At 34.5% G+C, this 25,515-nt stretch overlaps 5 protein-coding genes and 2 non-coding genes across 8 annotated transcripts; 6 read left to right on the top strand and 1 right to left on the bottom strand.

The window, feature by feature from the left end:
- The first annotated feature begins 577 nt into the window (after positions 1–577).
- On the top strand, positions 578–1,707 carry LOC108861218 (proline-rich protein 3). Its single transcript, XM_018635047.2, has 2 exons — positions 578–913; positions 1,183–1,707. The coding sequence occupies exons 1-2, from the start codon at positions 727–729 to the stop codon at positions 1,509–1,511; spliced, it is 516 nt and encodes a 171-aa protein (XP_018490549.1). The 5' UTR covers positions 578–726; the 3' UTR covers positions 1,512–1,707.
- A 2,398-nt stretch (positions 1,708–4,105) lies between these two features.
- LOC130495401 (U5 spliceosomal RNA) lies at positions 4,106–4,223 on the top strand. Its single transcript, XR_008934672.1, has one exon. It is a non-coding gene; the product is annotated as a U5 spliceosomal RNA (small nuclear RNA).
- A 7,763-nt stretch (positions 4,224–11,986) lies between these two features.
- On the top strand, positions 11,987–16,660 carry LOC108861918 (phosphatidylinositol 4-phosphate 5-kinase 9). Of its 2 annotated transcripts, none has more exons than XM_018635906.2 (9): positions 11,987–12,212; positions 12,954–14,367; positions 14,885–15,052; positions 15,124–15,289; positions 15,358–15,468; positions 15,534–15,721; positions 15,825–15,982; positions 16,055–16,214; positions 16,289–16,660. In XM_018635906.2, exons 2-9 carry the CDS (start codon positions 13,151–13,153, stop codon positions 16,563–16,565), a joined length of 2,445 nt encoding a protein of 814 aa, XP_018491408.1. In that variant the 5' UTR covers positions 11,987–12,212; positions 12,954–13,150; the 3' UTR covers positions 16,566–16,660. The 2 variants fall into 2 exon arrangements, with proteins under 2 accessions (XP_018491408.1, XP_018491409.1); XM_018635907.2 differs by having other exon boundaries at positions 12,036–12,086.
- Positions 16,661–16,814: 154 nt separating this feature from the next.
- Positions 16,815–18,660, top strand: LOC108861920 (ras-related protein RABC2b). The gene is made up of 6 exons (XM_018635909.2): positions 16,815–17,370; positions 17,669–17,737; positions 17,834–17,899; positions 17,986–18,107; positions 18,188–18,316; positions 18,402–18,660. The coding sequence occupies exons 1-6, from the start codon at positions 17,235–17,237 to the stop codon at positions 18,492–18,494; spliced, it is 615 nt and encodes a 204-aa protein (XP_018491411.1). The 5' UTR covers positions 16,815–17,234; the 3' UTR covers positions 18,495–18,660.
- A 54-nt stretch (positions 18,661–18,714) lies between these two features.
- LOC108861919 (ras-related protein RABE1e) lies at positions 18,715–20,580 on the bottom strand. The gene is made up of 8 exons (XM_018635908.2): positions 20,327–20,580; positions 19,984–20,056; positions 19,785–19,885; positions 19,606–19,671; positions 19,421–19,518; positions 19,283–19,345; positions 19,099–19,191; positions 18,715–19,021 (listed from the first exon to the last, which is right to left on the bottom strand). Exons 1-8 carry the CDS (start codon positions 20,397–20,399, stop codon positions 18,932–18,934), a joined length of 657 nt encoding a protein of 218 aa, XP_018491410.1. The 5' UTR covers positions 20,400–20,580; the 3' UTR covers positions 18,715–18,931.
- A 1,304-nt stretch (positions 20,581–21,884) lies between these two features.
- Positions 21,885–24,169, top strand: LOC108805079 (serine/threonine protein phosphatase 2A 57 kDa regulatory subunit B' beta isoform). The gene is made up of 2 exons (XM_018577034.2): positions 21,885–23,444; positions 23,577–24,169. Exons 1-2 carry the CDS (start codon positions 22,308–22,310, stop codon positions 23,913–23,915), a joined length of 1,476 nt encoding a protein of 491 aa, XP_018432536.2. The 5' UTR covers positions 21,885–22,307; the 3' UTR covers positions 23,916–24,169.
- Positions 24,170–24,557: 388 nt separating this feature from the next.
- TRNAF-GAA (transfer RNA phenylalanine (anticodon GAA)) lies at positions 24,558–24,630 on the top strand. The gene has a single exon. It is a non-coding gene; the product is annotated as a tRNA-Phe (tRNA).
- The last annotated feature ends 885 nt before the right edge of the window (positions 24,631–25,515 follow it).

Here is a 25,515-nt window from a genome sequence, read left to right as displayed (position 1 = left end):
ACTTTCGAATGGACCGTTCGTCGATAATAGTTTAAGAGGTATGTAGATTATACATAGGGGGGGGGGATACAAGTTTGATAAAAGTCAAAGAGTTGGTGATCGTTTCGAAGATTATACACATGCGTTTTCTTAACAATACATGTCATATATATATATATATATATATATATATATGTATATGTCAACTCAACTATATGGATTGTGTTTTATTATTACAAAAACTTTGCTAGCTTACATGAAGGCACACCAAAACAAATTTTAGTGAAGTCGTTGACATATTTCACATGGAAGGCTTCTCTTGAGTCATGGTCTTGCCCTTGCATCCATAAATTATTAGTGATGAAAAAAAATCGACCTCTATATTTTTCATGTTAAGTGCCATATATTTGTATTTTGTGCAATTGTAAAATGTCAACATTTTCTTGTTTTGCCATTTAGTTTAATAATTTATCACAGTCATTATCTGTTTACATGTAGGTTAAAAATGACTTCTTAATTTACTATATAAAGCTTTGTAATAATAAAAAATGTTTGAGATCATAATACGAAATGGACCGCACGTCTGAAGGTAGTGCCATTCCACACATATAACATTCCCTCCTTCTAAACCAAAATGTCTCAATTTATATTATAGTATCCGACTATTATATATACCTAGTCTTTCTTACATCAAATAAGCAGAGTCTCAAAAACATCCAGCCCAAAAGAGAATCGAGAGAGGTTGCCATGGCGCAGAAGATCACGACACTGGTTCTTCTCATAGAGATACTGTTTCTGTTAAATTATGTGAGTCAAATATCCACGACTGCAGCAGAAAACGACGGAGGTGTGATTCACGTCACCGGGAAAGTGATGTGTCAAGATTGCACTCTTAACTACGACAAATGGATCAACGGCTCCGACCCCATCAAAGGTATGTGTTATTCGGATTGTGTGAATCGATATATATTTCTAACCAATTCACCGTATTTTACCGCTTCTAAAAATTGTTTGTGCACGAAAAAAGAAAATATCATTGTTTCTTACCGTTATTTTTAAGTTTTTAACTGCTACTAAACTCTTACCACATTGCCTCTCTAATCGGATCCGATGACTTTGATTAACCGGTTAACTCATATCCCGGTCTGAAGATTCTCAAAATCGGATTAGTTCACAAAAATTGTTGCATTTTGTATCTTCCAGGGGCTGTGGTATCAATCACTTGTATAGACGAGAGGGAAAGAGTGAGATACTATGGCAGCGACAAGACCGATGAGAGAGGCCAGTTCGATCTTATCGTCGAAAAAGTCCTCTACGGCGGAAAGAATCTCAAGCCTCATCTTTGTAAAGTCCGGCTAGTGTCTCCAGCTGACCAGTCATGTGGTATTCCGACCGATTTTGGTAATGGTCAAACCGGAGAGAAGCTAGTTCAACCGTTCATGGTTTTCAAGGATCTGGTAAAGTTTGTAGTTGGACCTTTTTATTATACAACCCCCATGTGCGACACCCCTAAATATGAAAACAACTACTAGACTTGGATGAGTTTAACATTTGGTTAAGCTCATTTAAATTTAGTGGTCCTTTACTATATATGTTCCTCATTATGTGTAATGCCACATGTTTTTGCTTCCTTAATTTTGTCGATTCTTGTAAATGTAAAATTATAATACTCTTTTTACAGATTATATTTTTCAATTGCGATATATTTTCCTTGTTATATAATCATCTTTCAGTTAAGTGACAGACTTTTAATGTACTCCATTTGTTTCTAAATAGATGATGTTTAGGGAAGTTTTTGATGTTTCAAAATAGATGATGTTTTCATATTTCAGTGTAAGTTTTAGTTTTATCAGAAAATATGTAATCAATAATATTTTATCTATTTTGTAATTGGTTAAATAGGTTTAAATTTATATTAATCATATTTTTAGATAAAAAGATAAGTTTCTTAATAGTTTTGCACTACTTTATAACTTCAAGTATTTTGGAAGAGGAAGTATATTTTTATCAATTTAAATTTAGAAGTACTAAAAGTGATAAATTGTATATAACATATTCCGATTATTGGATGAAACTAAAATTTTCAACAATATATTTTTAAAATTAATATGAGTTATATAACTCGATAGATTTTTAAACCAAGTAACATAAAAATGGCAAATGCTAAAAGAAGTTAGAAACGTGGTTACCAGTTAATTAAAAAAAAGACTTTCCGAATTTCGTGTTTTAGATCTATAATCTCAAAATCTCTCTTGAACAAAAAAATATTTATCCAACAAAATTTTAGATCTATAATCTCTCTTGAACAAAAAAAAAAGATCTATAGTCTCTCATATGTTTGAGGAGCTTTAGAATTTTCGTTTAAAAAAATATATTCTATACCAAAAAAAATGTTTGGCAACAAATTTTCACCAACTATTATCTAAACATATTAGGAACTATATGACAAAGGTCTATATCTCAAATCCTAATATTCTTTTATTCCTCGCACAAAGAACATATGGGACTGGATACAATACAAACATGACCAAGATAAACAAAATATATCAAAGGGATAAAGGATGATGTTGACAAAAAAAGCATGAAAAAGAAAGAGAGAGTATTACAAAGTATACTCATAATCTGCTGATTCCGAGGGGATCCGAAGCTTGCCAAAGGTTAGAAGTTGCCCAATTTCTAGAGGGAGATAAAGAAAACTATCTGTCTGAATCACCTTCCTCTTCATCGTCAGCCTTCTGCAATCTTCGATGATCCATATCTTAAAACAATTTCCTTACAAGAACACAAAATCACTTAATAGCCTCCATCCTCTCTTTTTTGTATTTAAGCCATCCCATAAAGATATAAATTAAACCTCTAGATTCAGAGGTTTTTCTCTTCTTTCATCTTAGGGGATGGCCATTCACCTTTGATTAGTGGTGTTGTGCCAAAGTAAGTGAAGGTTTCAACGGTGGAGGCTTTCCAGGGATTTTATAGTGTTTTCTTTTTGCTTCTCTATGGTCATGAAGACATTTAAAAATACACCAAAAACCCAACTTACAAAAACTATAGTGTTCTTTCCACTTTTTCTCATTTATTTTTTATTTTAAAATGTTAAAACAACTTTTTGTAACAATGAACCAATGTATATCATGTTTTGTTAATGTTATTTATAGAGGATATTCCATTTGTACAATAAACCGATGCAAGATGATATGTTTTATCATATACACATATTCATTTTGTATTTGTAAAATATTGCATAAGAATTACACAATACATAATAATATGAAAAATTCTACAATGTGTAAGTTTAAATTAAAGACTCCTGGTTTTGGCTGTGGAAGGATCGAAGGAATTCTTTCAAGGATTTTACAACTAAATTTTCAGAAGGGCAAAAAGCGAAATATATTAATGGTGTAAAGGGGTATAAATATATGGTGTAAAGAGAGTGTGAAAGCGATTAAAAATCATATACAGATATGAGTGGAAGCAGATAATGATTGAATCGGAGGGAGTCTTACGTGAATATGCTTGAAATTTAGGATAATCTCATGGAATATGCCATAACCAAGTTTCAAAAAAAAAAAAAAATGCCATAACCCAATTGCCTTTTTCACAAATACACACTCATGACTCATATGATGACATTCGCAAATCAGGTTGTTTCGTGTATTAAATACTTAATCATGTATGTAACCTTATCTGTCAGGAATGTACATTTTTTTAGAAAGCATTATCCTCCGAGATACAAATATTCTGTTTAATAGTTTAATCTGTAAAAAACAAGAATAGAGATTTCATTAGATTTGAAGAAAATAAGTAAGTTATGGGTCTTAGTCAAAAAAAGAGAGTAAGTTATGGGTTTGTGTGAAAGAATATGCTAAAGATAATTACTAGGTTCCTTGAAAAAAAAAATTTGGTTCAGTTTCATTATTTTCATGAAGATCAGTTTATTGGGTTTTCATTCTATTTATTTTTAAAAGAAGACATCAAGTGTATGTTTAAAGCCCAAATCTAATTACAGGCCCATTAGCCGACTAAGAGTTTTTAGACATTTTGAAGCTCCCACATCGGAAGCTGAGCGTAATTGGTAGAAGAAGTTGTGTTATAAATAGCGGCTCTCATCATTGACTCAAAACCACGCAGCCATGTGGTGAGCACAAAGCGAACTATTCTTTCGCCTTTTACTAAAGAATACCGTGTGCTCTCCATGCCAAGTGGCATACGCCTATTTTTGGAGGGTCCCGCTTTCGAGTGGGCCCAACAACAATGAAGTGAATTTTTGGTTATAGTTGGTGCTCGAAACCGGATTTTATAAAACGAGAGGCTTCTTGGTAAGTAGTACCCATTGTAAACAATATGAGCCTGAAGTCTCTCAAATGGGCTTCCTTCTATTAAGTTGGGTTTTCACAAGCCCAATCTCATTAGTAAAAGAAATTTCAATAAAAAACCTTATGATTTGGAAATGGTACGCGCCTGGAGTCTCTCGAATGGGCGTTCTTCTGTTATGTTGGGTTTCACAGGCCCAAAGATTATTAAAAAAGAAAATTCAATGATCTACCAAAACAAAAATTTCAACATTTCTTTTGTTTTGTAAAAGCGAAGTTCAATTATTACGGGGTCAGCATAATATGCTGCATATGTATATATGCTTGGTGAATGGTGAGGATGGTGGAACGCAATTGAAAGTGATAGGACAAGTGGATAACACATGCATGATCAAATGTTTTGTACGTTGTTTTGATATCAAACAAGAGAATGATGTTGTCTCAATAATACTCATTTGTCCTCCCATTCTCCCAATCCTAACAGTAACACGGGTTGATTTTTGCAATTTATTTCCTTTTTATGCCATGTGATAATCTTCCATACATTTTAGTTCTATTCGAGAAAAAAAAATTATACATATTCATATAATCGAAATCTCTACCATGATGTATGATATATATCCATGGATATGGGGAATGACTGAAATGGGGGCAAACATGCAACCAATAATTATAATTTAGAAGTCATTGACTCATATTATGATTGGCGTTAGAGATGTTTTGTTAAGGTCACCCACTAGTATTAAGCCAGTAAACAAGATTATCACAGCTCACTTTGGTCATAATCCATTTGCTAATCTATGGTAATGATATTATAATCAATAGTTAACTAAGTTATCTACTAATATTGGAATATGATTAGATATTGATGCCATGATGATCTTTATAATACGCCTCAACTGGACAAGACGTATCATATATGTATTATAATATAATGCATATGATCTCTCAGAAATGAATTCTAAATAGAATACGTGCGCTAGATTGCAATCCACGAAAGGAGCTCATAACATCTTTAACCGATAAATTATTTTATTGTCAATTCTTCATGCAAACGAAAACAACTTTAACTCTATTTGATTTCTCAATTCGAAAAGAAGTTGGAAGTAAAAAATTTCCAATCTTATTATATTTTCCACTCTATAATGGATTGCAAAACGAGTTTATATCATAAATAGAATAATGAATATTTTATATTCATGATTCTGTTCTCCATTCCAAAACATAATAAAAACTAGAATAAAATTCAATTCAATTATACAATTGGTGGTAAAAGAGGTACAGATGTACTGCCCGCCACCCGGGTTCGAACCTTGGCCACAACGGATTTAACATCCCTTCCGTTGGGGCGCTGGACCTCTTTCGAGAGGATAGTTGGGAATATGGCTGCCCAGATACCAGAGTTATAAAAAAAAAAAGAAAAAAAAACTAAAGCAAAAATTAAAGAAAATTGAAAGGTAAGATTTTGTTTCAGATTCATAATACGAACCTGCGTTAGTCCACGTGGAACTCTAACTTTTTAACGGTCTGCAGGAAACAGTATAATCATTTTCAGTACATGGTAGCTTTTGGTGGGCTCTTTTTGTCTTAGAGCACATGTGATAGAGACAGGTCGTCAGCGTGGTATATTATCACCAAGATATATCTTTTTTTCGTGCATATCAACAAAATATAAAATAGATTATGTTAATTATTTCCAAGAAATAAAAGGCGGAAATTGTAATCACTCTGTGCCTTTTGTCAAAAATAATCTCAGTCAAATGGTCAGTGATCAACTTTTGTGAACGAAAAGAAAATTTGGTGAACGGTATTTAGTTTTCAATATATAGAACCTATTTTTGTAACTGCATGGCAATGAAAGTGATTAGGCCGAAACATTAAACACTAAATTAATTACCTCCACTAATATTTATTAACGTCAACAAGATTAATCTAATTCTACGTGATGCATACAAATGTGCACATCAGTCATGGGACCAACAAATCAATATCAGATTAATTTTGAAATCTTGATGGATCTAAGACCAACGTTATCGTGGTTCTTAGACCGAGTCCCAAGCAATATTGGACTGAAAAATAAATTGTAAAAGGCTGAAATTACAAAAAAACAAAATCGATTGTCTTAATTAAGAAGTTTTTGGGATGATCCTTAGTGATAGCTGGCAAAATGCGATTGGGTGTGTAGGGCAAAGACCTTTTGTTTTTTTTTTTGAACCAGACCTTTTGCTTTCATTTATGATGTTTGTGTGATTTTCTGTTTTTAATTTATATCTTTAATGTTTTCTTTTAATTGAATAAAATGTTTGTAATAAAATGTTTGTAATTTTCTATGAATTGAATAAAATGTTTGTAATTTTTCTTAGGTTTTCAATTTAAATGTTATATATATTATTTTTAACAGATTTTTAGAGAAAAATACAAAAATAGCACCAAACCAAGTTTTTGTCACAAATTTTTTTATTGAAAAGTAAATATGTATTTATAATCTTTGGGTTAATTAATTTAATACTTAGGGTTTAGAGTTAATTGTTGGAGTTTTAGAAATGTGTTCAAATATTTAAAAATAAAATATAAATATTAAAATCTTCAAAACAAAAAGGTGCTATTTTAGTTATTTTATTTTTTTGAGTGCTATTTTTATGATAAAACTTAAAAAGTGTTATTTAAGAGAACTGCCTCATCTTTTATATGTTATTATTTATTAAAATAATTAATTTATTTAACTAAGAGACAACAAAAAGTCTCAGCAATAATCTGCAGTTTTATTAAAATCTCTTAATATTATCTCTAACTATACAAATAATAATAAAAAAGCTAAAAACTCAAATATTTTCCCCAGCAATAATGTTGCCCTAAAGGTTGGTTTAGACCAACATATATATAATAAACACACCAAACATAAAGGGTATTGATTTTAGTTATAATAATTGTCAAAGGTCTAAGACAGAGCCGGTCTTAAGCCAATTCTGAAATATTGGTTTTAGACTTTTATTTTTTTTTGAAAAAGTTACATAGAAAAGCTTCCAAAAACTCTTTTTAGATCTTCAAATTTACCTAACAAAATTTTTAGCTCAAATTTTCAAAATATCACCTACAACCCCATAAATTTCAGATTGGCCCTGGGTCAAAACTTCAATTAAATATAAGAAACAACTTTGGTCGGCATCTAGAGAAGAAATTTCAACCTTTTAAGAAGACCTCCCACTGCCAGCAGTATATGTTACACTATATTATACTAATTTATATGGATATGTAGTTCTCTAATGAATAGCTGGAAATTGATATTCCAACATGGTTTATATTAAGAGGATTTAAGTGGTGACCTCGTGTATTGTACACTAGTCACTTTGACGTGTATTGAGAAAATATTTGTCCAAATTCTCTAACTAATTGTCTTTCTCCAATATGCTAAAAAACTGACCACAGAATCAAATAATATAGGGAAACATCTTATAGATCTGCGGCTTATATCACGCATCTATAATTTATGATTACAATTAGATTAGAACTCCAACTTGCATAAAACTATAATAGATTAGAACTCCAACTTGCTGTAAATAATATATGCTTAGATCACACGCTTATAGTAAATTGAATGCATAACACATCGGCCATAGTTTGGTACGTTGTACTTGATGCATAAACACAATTTTTCTAATCTGCCATCCTTCTTATTTTACTATATATTATAGGTGTATGCACTTTTTCTTTTTCTTCAACGAATCAGGAGTTAGAGTGATATTGTTCACGCACCAAACAGTACAGGGTTCGTCAAGTGTCTTTAAATCATAGCTATCGAGATCCTTCAGAAATGAAAATGTACTGTGTAAATAGTTGTTCCAATAACAAATATTCAATCCAATAAACAAAAGCACTGTAAGACCTACATGCTATAGTAATTATATAATATATACATATATATAACTTTTAAATATATATATATATATATATATATATATACTCATAACATATCTGATTAGATATTATTTTAAAAAATATTAATATTATTGATTTGTTTAATTTTTATAGATATTATATATTAATATTTGTTTTGTATGCTTATTGATATCTAATTTTTCGCTTTGAATCAGGAATGATAACGAAACCTATAATTCAATGAATATATTCCTTTAGTTAAAATATAATTATATCAAACTAGGTGTTGTGTCCGCTCAAGCAGGCCTAATCATGATAAGTTATTGTTTATGATCTTTAAGATTTTTTACAGAATATCAAATTATTTATATATGAAATTTATTTATCAAACTATAAAATTTTATATAGATATATATAGAAATAATTGTTTAATCTTTATTAAAAATATTTTGGATAATAACAAAATATGTATATGAATTATCTTTTTTTTAATTTTTTTTTATTATATCAGTTTTAATGAGTTATCTGATTTTATAAAGCTTAAATTTGTTTTTATGTTTAGGTTTTATTATATTAAATCATAATTACTAAATATTATATAATTACTCATTAATATATGTGTTACTAAGTAAAAGACTATGATAATAAATTATTATTTTATTTCGTTTGAAAATTTTTACATATTAATTATATTTTTTGAAAATTTCTTTGTACATATATTTATTATATAGAAATAAATCTTAAAAGTCACTTAATATTCTCTTTTCGATTATATAAAATTAAGAATTTTATTTGATTAATATTTAGTTATATACTTTATGTTTTCAACTTTATATTTAAAAAAATCAGATAAAAACACAACATACATATAGAAATTATATTTATATTTTAAAATATTTTTAGACTTTGGATAAATCTTACTATCATTAATTTTAATCAATTATCTAATCAAATAAATTAATTTTCGTTTTTATTTCTAGCTTGATTATATATTTTATTTATTAAGAGTAGTATCGATATTAACCATTCTAACTTTTAACGTGGAAACTATGTGATGATGAAGAATGTTTTTGGTCTCGCAGAGTTAATAAACTAAAGTAACGGTGGAAGCTGGAAAATAACAACCACGAGAAAGCGAGAATATAGTGGATTTTTTCTTTAATAAGTGGTAGCCAACCCCACTACTTGCATCGGGTTTTTTTTTTTTTTTTTAACCAACTTGCATCGGGGGTTTGGGTGGAGGATTTGACTATCATCTTCTTTTCTTTCTTTTTTTTTCTTTCTTTTTTTTTTTTCTGAACGAAGGGTTTAGTTAAAGTTAAAAAAATGGTTTGCAAATATGATTTGAGATATAATGCATAATTAGGTACTTGGATAGTCGTTAGATGTGTGCAATGTTATTGATTTTAAGACTAGATATGATGATATATATGACTAGTTGATATTACGAATAAAAGATGTGAAACCTATAAAATGCAGCAATATATTAATGGATGAAGCAATATAATTAATCAAAATATTTTAAAGATCTTACCGCAAAATGCTATAAGATGCGAAATAGTCAATATAATCAAAATATTTAAAAGACCTTACCCCAAAATGCTACTCTCTTTCTTTCAAAATAATATGTTTTAATATTTTCACACTTATTAATAAAACACAATAAAACTTACTTACTAATACATAATATTTTATAATTTTATATTTCTTATGTTTCTAAACAAACAAGACTTCAAAAATATAATTAATGTCTTTGAAATTCACATTTTATTAATACTGGAAATATAATACATCTTTTGAAATATTTTTTTAGAATATGCATTTTTTGAATCAAAAGAAGTATCAATGAGCAGTACGAACCAACGATTATTTCTAATTTTACATGAAAACCTACGAATGGTGCAGCACAATACTATTTGAAATATTTTTTTAGAATATGCACTTTTTGAAACAAAAGAAGTATCAATGATAGCAGTACACATCGAACCAACGATTAAATCTAATTTTACATGAAAACCTACGAATGGTGCAGCACAATACTATATTTTAAGTTCTAGGGAACAATATGTTTTTTTTTTTTGAACTGATAGGGAACAATATGTTCTAAGATATTAATTGTGGCTGATCCGAGACTACAAAAATGAGTAAATATGAGTTGAGCTTATCAAAGCTACTATTTTACATATTATATATGCTATATTTTTAGTTTCACAAGACTTAGGGTGGTGAATGTTTTTTATATTCTTTTCGTTTTAAACGACATATGTACGTAGCATGGGAAATTATACTTTGTATCGTTTAGTGATGAAGTTTTCATTCCTTCTCTTTTAATTTATAACTTTATTTCCTTTTAAAAATGATAAATCTGATGTAGCGTATACTTCCTACTTCCGTTTGGTTTTGCTTTATTGGTTTTCCTATTTTTATTTGTTATAGGTTTTATTTATTTTCTTGAAGATATATCTCGTATGTGAAAGTATATAAGAGGACGTGTTGTTTTCTTTAAGAGTTACCTTTGATTTGATTTAATAAAATACTTAGAGTTTTGTGTTTACAACTCTTGCAACCTTAAATTCTGGGCATTCTATTGAGAATTCAACAGATTTGAGAAGGCTTAGTTAACAGACATTCGTCGAATTCAACGTTATCTTCGCGTTGTTATCAGTTACTATCGTTACTTCCGCTCCTTCAAAATCAACTTTTGTGATCACTAATCCCAACATCATTATAATAATCCACGGAAAAAGATATGTAAAAGCGTTAATCATATAGCACATAACTACAACGACTATCATTACCTTTTTTCTGTCCTTTTGTTTGTTACGTTTTCTTGTTTTCTCGACTTAAATTATAAAAACTATTATTGTTTTCGCCCAATTATATGTGCCGCGATGTTTAGTCGACATGGCCAAAATATGGCCATAACATCATATTAACTTCTAGAAAACATCATTAACTAATAACTTGAAGACGAAGCATAAGACGATGTAAAGCATAATTAATGCCCAACAGAATACATGCTATCTAACCTGTGGCTGATCATACTGCGAATAACCTGTGACGTTCATCTCAAAATTGAGTTTGCTTTCATGATAAAGGAGGGCCAAGCCTGAGGACAGTTAACTATACACCAACAATCTCTATAGCACTAATCGCAAAAACTATGGGATCTAACCTCTGACTGATGATCATACTGCGAATAGCCATTATAAATCACCAACAAGTCTCAGTTTGACTATATAACATTTAGATGATAAATAACCAATTATCAATTCCAGAATTACTCTGAATTTTCGCTTCTTTGTTAAAACCAGCAACTTGTTATCTTTCAAACTATTTTAGTTTTTCAAACTCAATTGGTAAGCAGAAGTTGACTTTAAAATATTTGGAGCGCACGTGGATTAGTGTAAGAAAAACACAAATGTCCCCCTTCACCGGCCAAGCAGGTCAACATCTCTACCTTCTAAAACACAACAAATTTTTTTGTTGAATATTATTTTCTTATACATCACACCAAATATTTTGTTACTATTAAACAAATGCCATAGACCACAATGAAAAGATCTAAGAGCTGATAAATAGTTAAAAAAAAAAACTAAACCTATCTCAATTTTTATGAGAGACATATATAAGGTACAACCGGTCTTGCAATTTAAGACATTGATCTGCAGGGGCTAAACTGTAAGAATTTAGTTTTGAAGTAGGCAAGATCAGAAAACAGCTAAAAAGGTTCAGCCTGCGAGACAAAGGTTATATTCGTCTTTTAATATTTTTATTTATGGAAAAAAAGAGTTTCTGTAATAAGAAAGCTGTTATTGTGGCGCTTACTGCTCTAGCTTCGGGATTTGGTCCAGTCGTCTCATTTGTACAGATTGACCCCAAAAGCCCCCCAGAAGAAGCTCTGAAGAAGACGAAAGAGAGGTGCTTTGAGTTCTGGCCGTAACGTTCGTGTTGCTCTGACTCTGTTGGTCTCGGTTTGGTTTTCTGGATCCGGTTTAAGTTCTGGAGTTCGGACATTTCTCTCGTGTTTCGCTTATTGCTTTGTTGGTTGGTGTCTCTTCTCTGTTTGATTTGAAAGTTTCACACTTGGGATCTCTTCGATTTTGTATGCTTTCATTTTGTCTTTGATGATGATTGAAAATGGAGTTGCTGCTTCCGTGGTGGTTCTGATAATCCAAGTTTTTAACTTTTTTTTGTTGTTTACAAGATAGCTATTGTGTGTTGAAGAGATGATGATGAGTTTCATCTTGAACTTCTAACTAGTAGAGATTTCAAATTTAGATTAGAGATTTTGTGAAAGTTGTGATGAACATTTTGGATTCCTTTGATCAGTCCCCAGAAAGTAGGATTCTCCCTTAACTTTTTTGTTTGGTAAATTTTGTCATACTCTGGTTTTATTTGGAGACGTGGGAGGAATCTCTTCTTTATTGAGAATTCAAAAAAGGGATTTTGATAATTTGATTACAAAAGTTCAGATTTAAAAAAAGACTATAATGATTTTAAATTCGTCTTCTTCCTTTTAAATGCTTTCTTTTTTGAGAAAACAAAAAGGAGTTTGTGTTTGTTCACTCCCTTCATTCTCTGCCTCTCTTTGTGAAATTGAATGAGAGAGTTCTTTGGTTCTTTCATGTGGGACCAAGAAGATTAGATGCGTGCCTTAGTTTTCTTATTTTGACAGAGATTTTAGCAAATCTTTTCTTTTGTGACCATACCTTACTAATATCTACATGTTTTCCTCATTAGTTTAATATTATTGAACTTCCTTTTTTCTTTTGATTCTGATTCTAGATTCACACATCGTGACCTGGAACCTGATTCTCTTGCATCTGCTTCTTCTCCCACGAAGTCTAGTAGTAGCTGGAGCCACATTCCTATATTTTCACGTATTGTTGAAAAGTAGCATTCTCCTTCGAAGCTGTGAAACGCCGTTTTTTTTTGGCTCTGAACCGTTTGTGCTTTTTCACCTTCTCCGGAGATTTCATTACATGTCTGCCCCTGAAGTGGGAGTAGGAGGACCAGTTTCAGCTTTCACAGAAAGAACCAAATCCGTCGATGCACTCACCAGCAAAGAGATCCTCTCCGCTCTAACCAACGGAGGAGAACCTTCCGAACCTTCTCCCGAGGATGCCAGGTTCAGAAACAGGGAGCTCCTCCTCCCCAACGGCGAGTCCTACGACGGTACACTCCTCGGAAACGTCCCCGAGGGCTCAGGGAAGTACGTGTGGTCAGACGGCTCCGTCTACGTCGGCGAATGGAGACGCGGGATGAGACACGGCAACGGGAAGATGAGATGGGCATCCGGCGCGTGCTACGAAGGTGAGTTCTCGGGAGGGTACATGCACGGTACGGGGACGTACACCGACGCAAACAAGCTGACGTATAAAGGAAGGTGGCGGCTTAGTCTTAAACACGGGCTTGGGTACCAAGTTTACCCTAACGGAGACGTCTTCGAAGGCTCTTGGCTTAAGGGGTTGGGAGAAGGACCAGGGAAGTACACTTGGGCTAATGGGAACGTCTATCTTGGTGATATGAAAGGTGGGAAGATGTCGGGGAAAGGTACGTTGACTTGGATCACTGGAGACTCTTATGAAGGTAGTTGGTTGAATGGGATGATGCATGGTCTTGGTGTGTACACGTGGAGCGATGGGGGAAGCTACGTAGGGACGTGGACGCGAGGTTTGAAAGACGGGAAAGGCTCGTTTTATTCGGCGGGGACTAGAGTCCCCGCCGTGCAGGAGTTTTATCTAAACGCTCTTAGGAAACGAGGAGTGTTGCCTGATCTGAGGAGGCAGAGCCAGGTCGCTTCTTCGGTTAATATGGAGAATCTTAGAGTTGGTGGTAATAACAACAAGCTCTCGAGAGGGAGTTTGATTAACTTGGAGCAGTCGCGCAACGGGAGGGTTTCTTTGGAGAGGCGTTGGAGTCTTGAAGTGTCTATCGAGAAAGTGATCGGGCATGATTACTCGGATTTGGTCAGTGGGAGCAGCGGGGAGTGTAATGCGAACAGACCGATCTTGGAGAGGGAGTATATGCAAGGTGTTCTGATCAGTGAGCTTGTGGTGAACAACAGGTTTTCGCCCACGTCGAAGAGGGCGAAAAGGAAACACAAGAGGCTTTTCAAAGAGGCTAAGAAGCCTGGGGAAGTTGTTATCAAAGGTCACCGGAGTTATGATTTGATGCTCAGTTTGCAGCTTGGAATCAGGTATATATGCTTTGCTCCTTCTAGTCATGTGTCTTAGGACTGAGATTTTGAACCGAACCGAATCCGCTGAACCGAGCAGAAATTTTCGGTTAGTTTGGTTATGAGTTCAGTTCGATTCAATGGTTTTTAATATAAAAATGTTCGGTTTTCAGTTTGGTTCGGTTTCAGCCTTTACTTCGGTTTTTATAAAGAAAAAAAAGACAAAAAAATATAACCAAATCATACCAAACCAAATTAACTGGATTTCAAACCGAATTAACTGAATTTTAACAAAAGTAAACCAAAATATTACCGAAAACAAAAACTCGGGTATGCGTGCCCAGATACCGAATCAAACTTTATTTCGAGTTAATTCGGTAGATTTAAGTTGAACCGAACGTATCGAACTAAGACCTAAAACCAAACTACCCGAATTATCTGAATCCGAACCGGTATGCCTACTGGGTCAGGTGAGATAAGCTTAGTTCTAAAGTCAGCGCCTAGTATTGTGTTACTGAAACTGGTTCAAACGGTTTAGATACACAGTGGGGAAAATAACGCCTATACAGAGGCGAGAAGTAAGGACAGCAGACTTCGGACCTCGGGCTAGCTTTTGGATGAGTTTTCCTCGAGCTGGCTCCGCCATGACTCCTCCTCACCACTCTGAAGATTTTAAATGGAAGGACTATTGCCCTATGGTGTTCAGGTTAGTACTTAAGGATACTCAAAAAGCTTTGGTCTTATTGGGTGTTAACATTCATTCTATAAACCTTGTAGGAACTTGAGGGAGATGTTCAAGATGGATGCAGCTGATTACATGATGTCTATTTGCGGAAATGATACCTTAAGGGAGCTTTCTTCTCCAGGGAAGAGCGGGAGTGTCTTCTTCTTGTCTCAGGATGATCGGTTCATGATTAAAACACTCAGAAAATCTGAAGTCAAGGTTTGTCACCACTTATGCAGTTGTGTAGACTCTTTGTGTAAGTATAAATCAAAATCCTCATTGTGTAGGTTCTCCTGAGGATGCTTCCATATTACCATCATCATGTGAAGACGTATGAGAACACACTCATCACTAAATTCTTTGGCCTTCACAGAATCAAACCATCAAGTGGTCAAAAGGTATCATCAATTCATTTGTACTATTCACTAGCTTTTGAGATACTAACTATCTTGCATTTTTGCAGTTCCGCTTTGTGGTGATGGGTAACATGTTCTTTACAGATCTAAGAATCCACCGGAGATTTGACCTTAAAGGTTCGAAGCTGGGACGCTCTGCAGACAAAGTGGAGATAGACGAGAACACGATACTTAAAGATTTGGATCTCAACTACAGCTTCTTCTTGGAACCTTCTTGGCGGGAGGGTTTACTAACGTATTTTTGCTCTCTCTCTTCCAAGACTATATATTATATTGCATTTGTCGTCAAATTCATGTTTTTTTTAAAACTTCTTCCCCTGCTGCTGGTGTTAAAACAGGCAACTAGAGATCGATAGCAAGTTCTTGGTAGAACAGAACATAATGGATTACAGCCTTTTGCTCGGTGTGCATCATCGAGCTCCAGAGCATTTAAGGACCCAGTTGGTCCGTTCTCGAAGTATAACAGCTGATGCGTTGGAAAGTGTAGCTGAAGATGGTAAGACTCTTCTTTTTCTTACATTATTAGTATAGAATCTCCTTCTAATGATGATGAATGATGATGAAACAGATACAATCGAGGACGACATGTTATCTTACCACCAGGGATTAGTTCTCGTTCCCGGAGGGAGTGACAATATTGTAACTGGTCCTCACATCAGAGGAAGCAGACTACGTGCATCCGCTGTCGGAGATGAAGAAGTCGATCTCCTCCTCCCTGGAACAGCCAGGTAACTAACTAACTAATCTAACTAACTCTCAACTCATTTATCTTAACATAGAGAAACTTTGAAAATGGTGGCAGGCTGCAGATACAGCAAGGGGTGAACATGCCGGCGAGAGCAGAGCTGATACCGGGAAGAGAAGAGAAAGACAGACAGATACTACACGATTGCTGCGACGTGGTGCTTTATCTCGGCATCATAGACATACTGCAAGAGTACAACATGACCAAGAAGATCGAGCATGCTTACAAGTCTCTTCATTTTGATTCTAAATCGATCTCGGCCGTTGATCCTACTTACTACTCCCAACGTTTTCTTGACTTCATCGAGAAGGTGTTTCCTCAGAACAACGCATAACACACAGAGAGAAAAAAGAGTACAGTTTTTTATGTTTTTTTTGTAAGTACTTCTGTAAACACACCTTTGACGACAAAAGGAAACAAATTTTTCTTTTTCTCAAAATTGACACAACCGCAAAACGTAATCGCGACCGTTACCAAACGCAAGAAACCGTGATAAAGGGCAGGAAAAGACACGTGGACAGATGACGGAGTTTGGAAGAAAAGTTGAAACAGAAACAATAGATACGTGTCGTGAAGCAAAAATGTCGGATAAATTGACGTTTTCAGTGTAGATTGGTTTCATAGACGTTTTGCATTTTTGTTTTTTGCTCTGTAAAGAATTAAAAGTTTCTTCCTTTCTTAATTTATATGAATCATTGATTCTCAAAGTTTTCTCCTTTTACCGTTTATTCTTAAGGAAGTAGAGAGAGAGAGAGAGAGAGAGAGAGAGAGATGTTGTATATAAACAAGAAGCATCTCTTGATTACTAGACACTGAAAGAAGTCAAAAATTATTTTTGTTTGTTTGTTTGTGAAGTAGTAGGGTTTTGGTCTGATTTGATTTGATCTCTCCTGAGTTTTTGTCGGTTGGGTTCTTTGTTTTATTTCTACAGTATTAGATCGACAAAAGAAAAAACAAAAAACAAAAAGGAGAGTTGTGGAGTGAGATCACTGCAGAAAAAAAAATGGGATCTTCTTCAGGACAAAGTGGATATGATCTGTCTTTCAAGATCTTGTTGATTGGAGATTCTGGTGTTGGTAAAAGCAGCTTGCTTCTCAGTTTCATTTCCAGCTCTGTCCAAGATCTTGCTCCCACCATAGGTATTTACTTATTAAAACTTTCTGTTTGTTTGGTACTTAGCTTTATCAGTGTCTCAGAGCTAGTTAGAATCTTATCTGGTCAAACTTCAAATGAAGTCAACGCTGTTTGACTCTGAGATAACTATACATTTACTTGCTGTGACCTTGAAGCTAAGTCATTTCTTTAGGCTTAGTAGTTTACATAAGTGGGAGGTAGCTCCGAGCTACTAGCTCGTGAATCTACCAAAGGTTATTTGGTATTTAGATCTTTTGTTTCCTATCCCTCTGGCATTGGTCTGATCTGTATAACACATTGTAGGTGTTGATTTTAAGATCAAACAGCTGAGAGTAAGAGGAAAAAGAGTAAAGCTTACAATCTGGGACACAGGTAAAGCTAAATCTTTTACCAATATGAGATATTGGGAAGTGTAGTTAGTTACCACAAAACTCATGGTGTCAATGTGGTTTCTTGATTGTGTTGTAGCTGGACAAGAAAAGTTCAGGACATTGACAAGTTCTTATTTCAGAGGCTCCCAAGGGATCATTCTCGGTAATGATGTGATCATAGAACCGTCTCAGTAATACTACTTACTTAAGAATTTATAAATACTTTGTTTCTTGGTGATGATGATGCAGTTTATGATGTGACGAAAAGAGAGACGTTTCTGAACTTGGCAGATGTTTGGGCCAAAGAGATTGAGCTCTACTCGACTAACCATGACTGCATTAAGATGCTCGTTGGTAACAAAGTCGACAGAGTGAGTAGTACTAGTAGTAATACTAGTAGTAATCAAATCAAGTTTGAACTTGGTTTTCACCTGACAATTGTCGTTTACAGGAATCTGAGAGGAAGGTAAGCCGAGAAGAAGGAACGGCTCTAGCGAAAGAACTCAAGTTTCTGTTTCATGAATGTAGCGCAAGAACCAGAGAAAACGTGAAGCAATGCTTTGAAGAGCTTGCTCTCAAGGTAAGAAGAATCAAATCTTGATGATCCATCCCTTTTCAATTTTATACTGGTTTGGAAAGTGAATCAGGGTGTAAAAATGAAACAGATAATGGATGTACCTAGTCTTTTGCAAGAAGGATCAAGCTCTCTGAAGAGGAAACCTGATTGTCGAAATCATCAAAGCCGTTGCTGCTCGTGAGCTGTTTGATTGGACCCACCTTTTTCATCTGCGTGTAAATTTCTCAAGAACATAGAGCTTGGCTTCTCTGTAAATGTATCAGTTCAGTTCCTTAGACTGTTCATTTTACCTCGTCTGAGATTGTGTAATAAAGTTAATAACCTCAGAATGTCTTAAAAATATCTTATTTCCAACTCTCAAAACCTTAGTTTATTATACACACCCCAACACCTGCATAGCATTAAATTAAAAAGGTTTTTGAACACTTTGAAACATTGTCTACCATTTCCAGTGTTAGGCAATGGAGATAGCAAGCAAGCTAGAGATTACAGCCCATCAATGACGTCCCTCTCCTACTCGTTCTAAGCGACAATAACAATAAGAACTCAGGAAGATATCTGAATGATATATGGAGAAGGTTACTGACGACAAGAGACTAGAACCGGTCAATGGAAATTCTAAACATAGCTGCAGCAAGCTGATTTCTCAGTTGTAGAAGACGATGAGGCTTTGTTAGCATCTTGTTTTGTGATCTTCAGCCCTTGTGGCTGCAGAGAAACAAAGACAAAAGTCAGTTTCATGATCCTAGCATCGAGCAAGTAGTAGGTTACACGTGCTTCTTTACCTCAGCCTTTGTGTCGCTTTCTGTGAGTCTTTGTTTGATGTCTTTAGCGATAGACATGAAAACCTGTTCGACATTCATGTTTGTTTTTGCACTCTGCAAACAACAGTTTCCAAACACACTGTTTTCATCAAAACGAAAGAGAAGACAAAAGCATATTATTATTATGTGTTTTTTTTCAGCTCACCGTCTCGAAGAATTTGATTCCATACTCATCAGCCAAAGCTTGTCCCTTTGATGTTGGGATAGCCTGTTAGAAGAACATGCAGCATTAGTATATACTAGCAAATGTAAAAAGAGGTAGTAGACATGGTCAAGAAGATACCCTTTTGCTTTCGTCCATATCAGCTTTGTTACCAACCAAGATTCTGTTGACGCTACCTGAAGCATGTTGCTCAATATTCTTCATCCAGTTCCTAATGTCTGAAGAAAACGATTTGTGTTAGTTCCCCAGAAGTGTCTTTTATAATATTGTTGCTCTCACACAAAGAATATAGCTTAGAGACATACTGTTGAAGGATGACTCGTCTGTTACATCATAGACGAGTAATATGCCCATTGCTCCTCTGTAATATGCTGCAAGAGAAAAAAAAAATGGACCATAGACTTTCAAAGAAATGGCATCTGAATGTTAAGTAACAACAAGTAAAAAAGTCAAATGTAGCCTACTAAGCATAAACCATTGTTACCTGTGGTTATAGTTCGGAAACGTTCTTGTCCAGCAGTGTCCCATATCTGTAGTTTGATACGCTTTCCATCAAGTTCGACTGTTCTTATCTTGAAATCGATTCTGGAGAAAGAAAGAAATAAGACAAAGGTTTACAACAAACAATCTTCAAGACCAAACACACACACAAGAAGACAGTTTTGAAATGAAGAAAGACAAACCCAATGGTAGTAATGAAACTTGTGGTGAAAGTATCATCAGAGAAACGCAGTAGCAAGCAACTTTTTCCCACACCTGCGTATACACACACACACATACACATATACACGAAAAGAGAAAGTTAACACCAAAACTAAATTCTACACCTTTATTATCTACCCTACTTTTTTATCATCAAGTTATACAAATAGTTCCTTAATTCTTTCAGAATCTTTGCATGAGATTTTAATTGCAAACTCAGATCGCAAAAAAAACAAAGAAGATTCTCAGGTAAAAAGTTCAAACAGATTAAGATTAAGCTCTTATTTTATTCTTTACTTTCATAGGAAGAAGAGAGTTAGTTACCGCTATCGCCGATGAGGAGGAGCTTGATGAGGTAATCATAGTCTGAACGAGCTCTTGCCGGCGCAACAGCCATCGGAGAAGATGTGTTTAGTACTCTCACTTACTTATTCTCTTTCTCTAACAGAAACTTAAACCAAGCTCTGTTGCTTTTGTTCCCCCGGAAAGTCTTTCTCACCGGAGAAAGAGAATGTTTACTGGAGACAGCCAAAAGGAGGAAAGCAAAAGCAGAGAGAGAGAGAGATTTGATTCTCTTTAAGTGCTGTTTTGCTATGTTAGAGTCTAATTGGTTGGTTCATATTTTTATTACTTTTTTTTTTATGTTTGGGGTCTTTATTTCTCACACTTTCACTTCAACCCACTAACTTATTTAAGCGTTCAATTTCGTTCTTAATAGTTTTTATATCCAAACAAATGTTTAGGGGTCGAATCTAAAGTCTAAACTAATAAGAAGTATGCATGAGAGCCACGATCTATTTTACTACTGGTGAACACTTAAACGGAGGTTCTTGCTTAGTTTTAGGCTTTTGAGTTTTAGCCATTGCTTTGCTGTATATGCAGCAGAGTCTGCAACTCTTCAGAGAGGTTTCTGTTCACCTTTATTATATAAAGGCTTAACGAGAGAACAAACCTTCATGAGAAACAAGTCACTCAAAGATAGAGAGGATACAAGGATTTAAGTAGATGTGTGATTTTGCAATGGTGTGAGAAGATAGCTTTTGTCGGCTTAAATTCTATCTATGAAGACAACTACACTGTTCCAGAACTCTGGTTTCGAAGATGGCAGCGCAGCACAATCTACGGGTTCCACTAAGAGCGTCAACATCGTCTTCTTCCATTCCGTCAAACCGTTGACTTCCCTTGGAACCGCCATTGTCTGTCGCAGTCAAATAGTCAACCTCTCTCTCCTGTGTTTTTGTTCACGACACAAGTGTAATAATTTTCTTATTAACTAAAGTAACCGCCGCAATTAACTTTAGGTTTTATCGTTTATATGGTCCATAACTCCATATATGTTTGACAAAAAAATATATTCCATATATATATGTTACAAAAAAATAGTCCACATATATATATATATATATTTTCTCTTTTTGGGTCAACCTTTTTCAAGTGAAATTCCCATTGGACAGTACAACGTGCTGTTTTACAACCCAAATATATTTACATTAATATAGTCCATTTTTTTACTGTGAAATGTAAATTATATGTCCATATATTATTAAAGTATATTGTTTGGCTATGCGCCAATTTTAATTAAAAAAATTTCTTGAATAAGAAATTATATATTATTTTTATGAATCAGACACATTATAGAAAATTAACATTTCTATTTTAAAACTGTGTAAGTGTGTATTATAGAAAATTCACATTTTTTTTTAACTTTTGTTCTAAGAAAACCTGTGTATTTTCTGTTTAATATTATTCTCCTGCCAACTTTGTGCTTGTTTCACTGTAAGTTTGTTTCGACGCAAAAACTAAATCTAGATTACGGGTTGTAATTAAGTACTAATAATTAATTTATTAAAAAAATCTCTTTTTCTGAGTGCTGTATCCGATTTGATACGACTCCTTTTTCTCCTCTTTAGCCATCATCTCTCTATCTCTCCAGCATCATCATCGCTCTTCTTCTTCCTTATTTGTTCGCCGGCAAAATCACAGCCGTCCGATTAACCCGCCTATATACTCGCGACAAGATCTCTTAAGATCACATCACTTGTCTGATTCTCACCACCTCAGATCTCCGACAACACTCCGGTAACTAACTATCTCTAGCTCTTGTTTCCATCTCGCGAGATTGCGAAAATGAGGTTGCTTGATCCAAGCGAGTCATAGCAGAAGAAGAAGAAGCTCTCCTTAAGGTTTTGGGATTTGAATTTGAATAATTAGGGTTTTGATTCCTCCTCAGGTGCATGCTTGTGAATCTCTCTCTCTCCTAGGGTTTGTTAGTTAGGGTTGGATATAAAGTGTGTAGCTTTCAGCTATGTTTAAGAAGATCATGAAAGGTGGGCACAAAAAGCCCTCTAAATCCGAATCCAACGACCCTTCAAGCTACGGTCTTGGTGGTTCCAATGTGGTCGTTAGCCACGCTTCACGCGGCGGCGGAGCGCTGGTTACTTCTCCAATGACAGCCACTCCTCCTCCTCCTATAACCTCGGTGTCCCCGCTCCCTCTCTTCAGGGACGTTCCCGTTTCGGAGAGGCAAGCTTTGTTCCTGAGGAAGCTTCAGAACTGCTGTTTCCACTTCGATTTCGCCGACGCTAGCAAGAACATCGCTAGAGAGAAGGAGATCAAGAGGCAGACGCTGCTGGAGCTGGTGGATTTCGTACAGTCTGGATCTAGCAAGATCATCTCCGAGTCGTGTCAGGAGGAAATGATCAAGATGGTTTCTCTCAATCTCTTCCGGTGTCTCCCTCCTGCTTCCCACGAGAATACAGGGCAAGAGCCCGCGGATCCCGAGGAGGAAGAGCCTTATTTGGAACCCTCTTGGCCTCATTTGCAGCTGGTCTACGAGTTACTACTAAGATACGTTGTTTCCACTGATACTGACACCAAAGTGGCTAAACGGTATATCGACCATTCTTTTGTGTTGAAGCTGCTTGACTTGTTTGATTCTGAAGATCCTAGAGAGAGGGAGTACTTGAAAACGATCCTCCATAGAATCTACGGGAAGTTTATGGTCCACAGGCCCTTTATTAGGAAAGCAATCAACAACATTTTCTATAGGTTTATCTACGAGACGGAGAGACACAGTGGGATAGGAGAGCTCTTGGAGATACTAGGGAGTATCATAAACGGGTTCGCGCTGCCTATGAAGGAGGAGCACAAGCTGTTTCTCGTCAGGGTGTTGATACCATTGCATAAGCCCAAACCAATAGGGATATATCATCAGCAGTTGTCTTATTGCATCGTTCAGTTCGTGGAAAAGGATTATAAGCTAGCGGATACGGTGATCAGGGGGTTGTTGAAGTATTGGCCCGTGACGAACTGCACCAAGGAGAATCTCTTTCTTGGGGAACTTGAAGAAGTTCTTGAGGCTACGCAGCCTGTTGAGTTCCAGCGTTGCATGGTTCCGTTGTTCCAACAGATTGCTCGCTGCCTCAATAGCTCTCACTTTCAGGTTAGACTGGAGCACGTTTGATTCTCATTGGTTCTAATCACAAGTCTGTTATTAATTTCAGTGGCAACTACACAAGTTTCCTGTTTTGCCTTGTGCTAACATTCATATCTCATAAAAAAAAATCCTATACAGGTTGCAGAGAGAGCACTGTTCCTGTGGAACAACGAGCACATAGTGGGTCTAATCGCGCAGAGCCGAAGCGTAATCCTTCCAATAATATACCCGGCACTTGAGAAGAACATCCAGTCTCACTGGAACCAAGCGGTTCACGGTCTAACCGCAAATATCAAGAAGATGTTCATGGAAATGGATCATGAGCTCTTTGAAGATTGCCGGAGACAGTATGAAGAGAAACAAGCCAAATCCAAAGAAGTTGAAGAACAACGCCAGTTTACATGGAAGAGATTAGCTGAAGCAGCAGCTGAGCGAGACGGAGTTGGAGGAGGAGAAGATTATATGATCACTTCCTAGATCAGTAACAAAAATGGTATTTACTCTAAGTCTCACTTTTTTTTTGTTTTTTCTCTCAAATTAATCAAAATCGGTTACTATTAAAATCTTTTTCCAATGTATAAACTTCCGATTTGTTTTTTTTGTTGTGAGAATATCGATTCTGATTCTGGTTGCTCAGAGAAATAGTACAGAGAAGTGAGCTAAACACTATCGGAGAATGTGTCTTTTGTCTGTACGGATCGTGGTTTAGTACTAAGAATGTATTTGCGATCTTCAACTTCTTTTTGTTTTTTTTAATTATGGAAATTTTGTGAAATTTTTCTAATATATAAAGCAGGCAAGGATATTCAGTGTGAAGATAACGAAGAGATTGGAATATCAGAACACTATAACTGAAAACTATTCATCTCTTAAGAAATTTCTCAGTTTTCTTTCGTTCAGAAAAAAGGACGATGTTCAAACTATGTTTAGATTTTGTGATTTCTTCCGGTTATATTATCCACAACTGCTACAAATTTTTGCTTGTGCAATGGTCTTCAAGCCTTTTTTCAAATGTTCTTTCTGTCAGAAAAGGCAAATATCGGTATAAGATCTTACAACATACTGTACATAGAAATAGAGTTAGTATTATATTTCACTAAAGGTTAAGATAAATGTCAAGCGGGGATAGCTCAGTTGGGAGAGCGTCAGACTGAAGATCTGAAGGTCGCGTGTTCGATCCACGTTCACCGCAATATGATTTTTTTCCTTGAAATCTACTTTGATTTATTTTTCCTTGGAAATCTAGCAATTTGATGTAATGTGCATAGCTAATTTTCGTTGTCTCAAGTTAATCCTTTCTTGTCATGTCTCTGTTTAAGTGTTTAATAGATTTTGATCTATGCATCCGCGCGAATGTTATTTTAATTTGTAACATATAATATTTATAGTTATTTTTGGTTAGTACATGTTTTGACTTTGTTCATAATATATATATTGTTCTTGAATCTATAGATAAGTGATATAGATCTTGTTGTTTGATCAATATATTTTGACATTTTTAAAATATTTATAAGTTATATCAGTTGCTTATTTTGTTTTGAGTATTGACATAATCAAATAAATATACTAAATAACTTGTATATTAGATAAATTAATTTTGAATTACATTTTTATGAAAATCATTTAATCTATTAAGCTTTTATATATATTAATATAAATCTTTATAAAATTTATAAGTTTATTTAATTTTATTACTTTATTTTTTTTGTAACAAATCTTTTTTTTAAAACAGGATACTGTAATATAGTTATTTTACACTGATGTTCTCTTAAAATTATAAAATATCTAATAATTTTTAATGAAGATTTGTATATATTAAAAAACAATAGTGTAACAATTATTTGTGTGCAAAATATTTAAAATGTACCTTTCACATTTATATATGATTTGGCAAAGTTTAGTTGACCATCTCATTATTTATTTTGTTGGTGAAGACCACACAAACAATTTTACTTTTGTAACTACAAAATCATCGTGAGGAGATATGCGAAGCTTGGTTTTTCTAAAACTAAATGATAAATATTAGATTGTAGTTAAAATATGTGAAGGATGATAAGTAAGATACTAGGTGTTTGAC

This window comes from Raphanus sativus, chromosome 5, assembly GCF_000801105.2.
Source record: "Raphanus sativus cultivar WK10039 chromosome 5, ASM80110v3, whole genome shotgun sequence".
Taxonomy (NCBI): Eukaryota; Viridiplantae; Streptophyta; class Magnoliopsida; order Brassicales; family Brassicaceae; genus Raphanus; species Raphanus sativus.
Note: the sequence above shows the minus strand (reverse complement) of the source record. Positions and strands in the feature narration are given on the sequence as shown.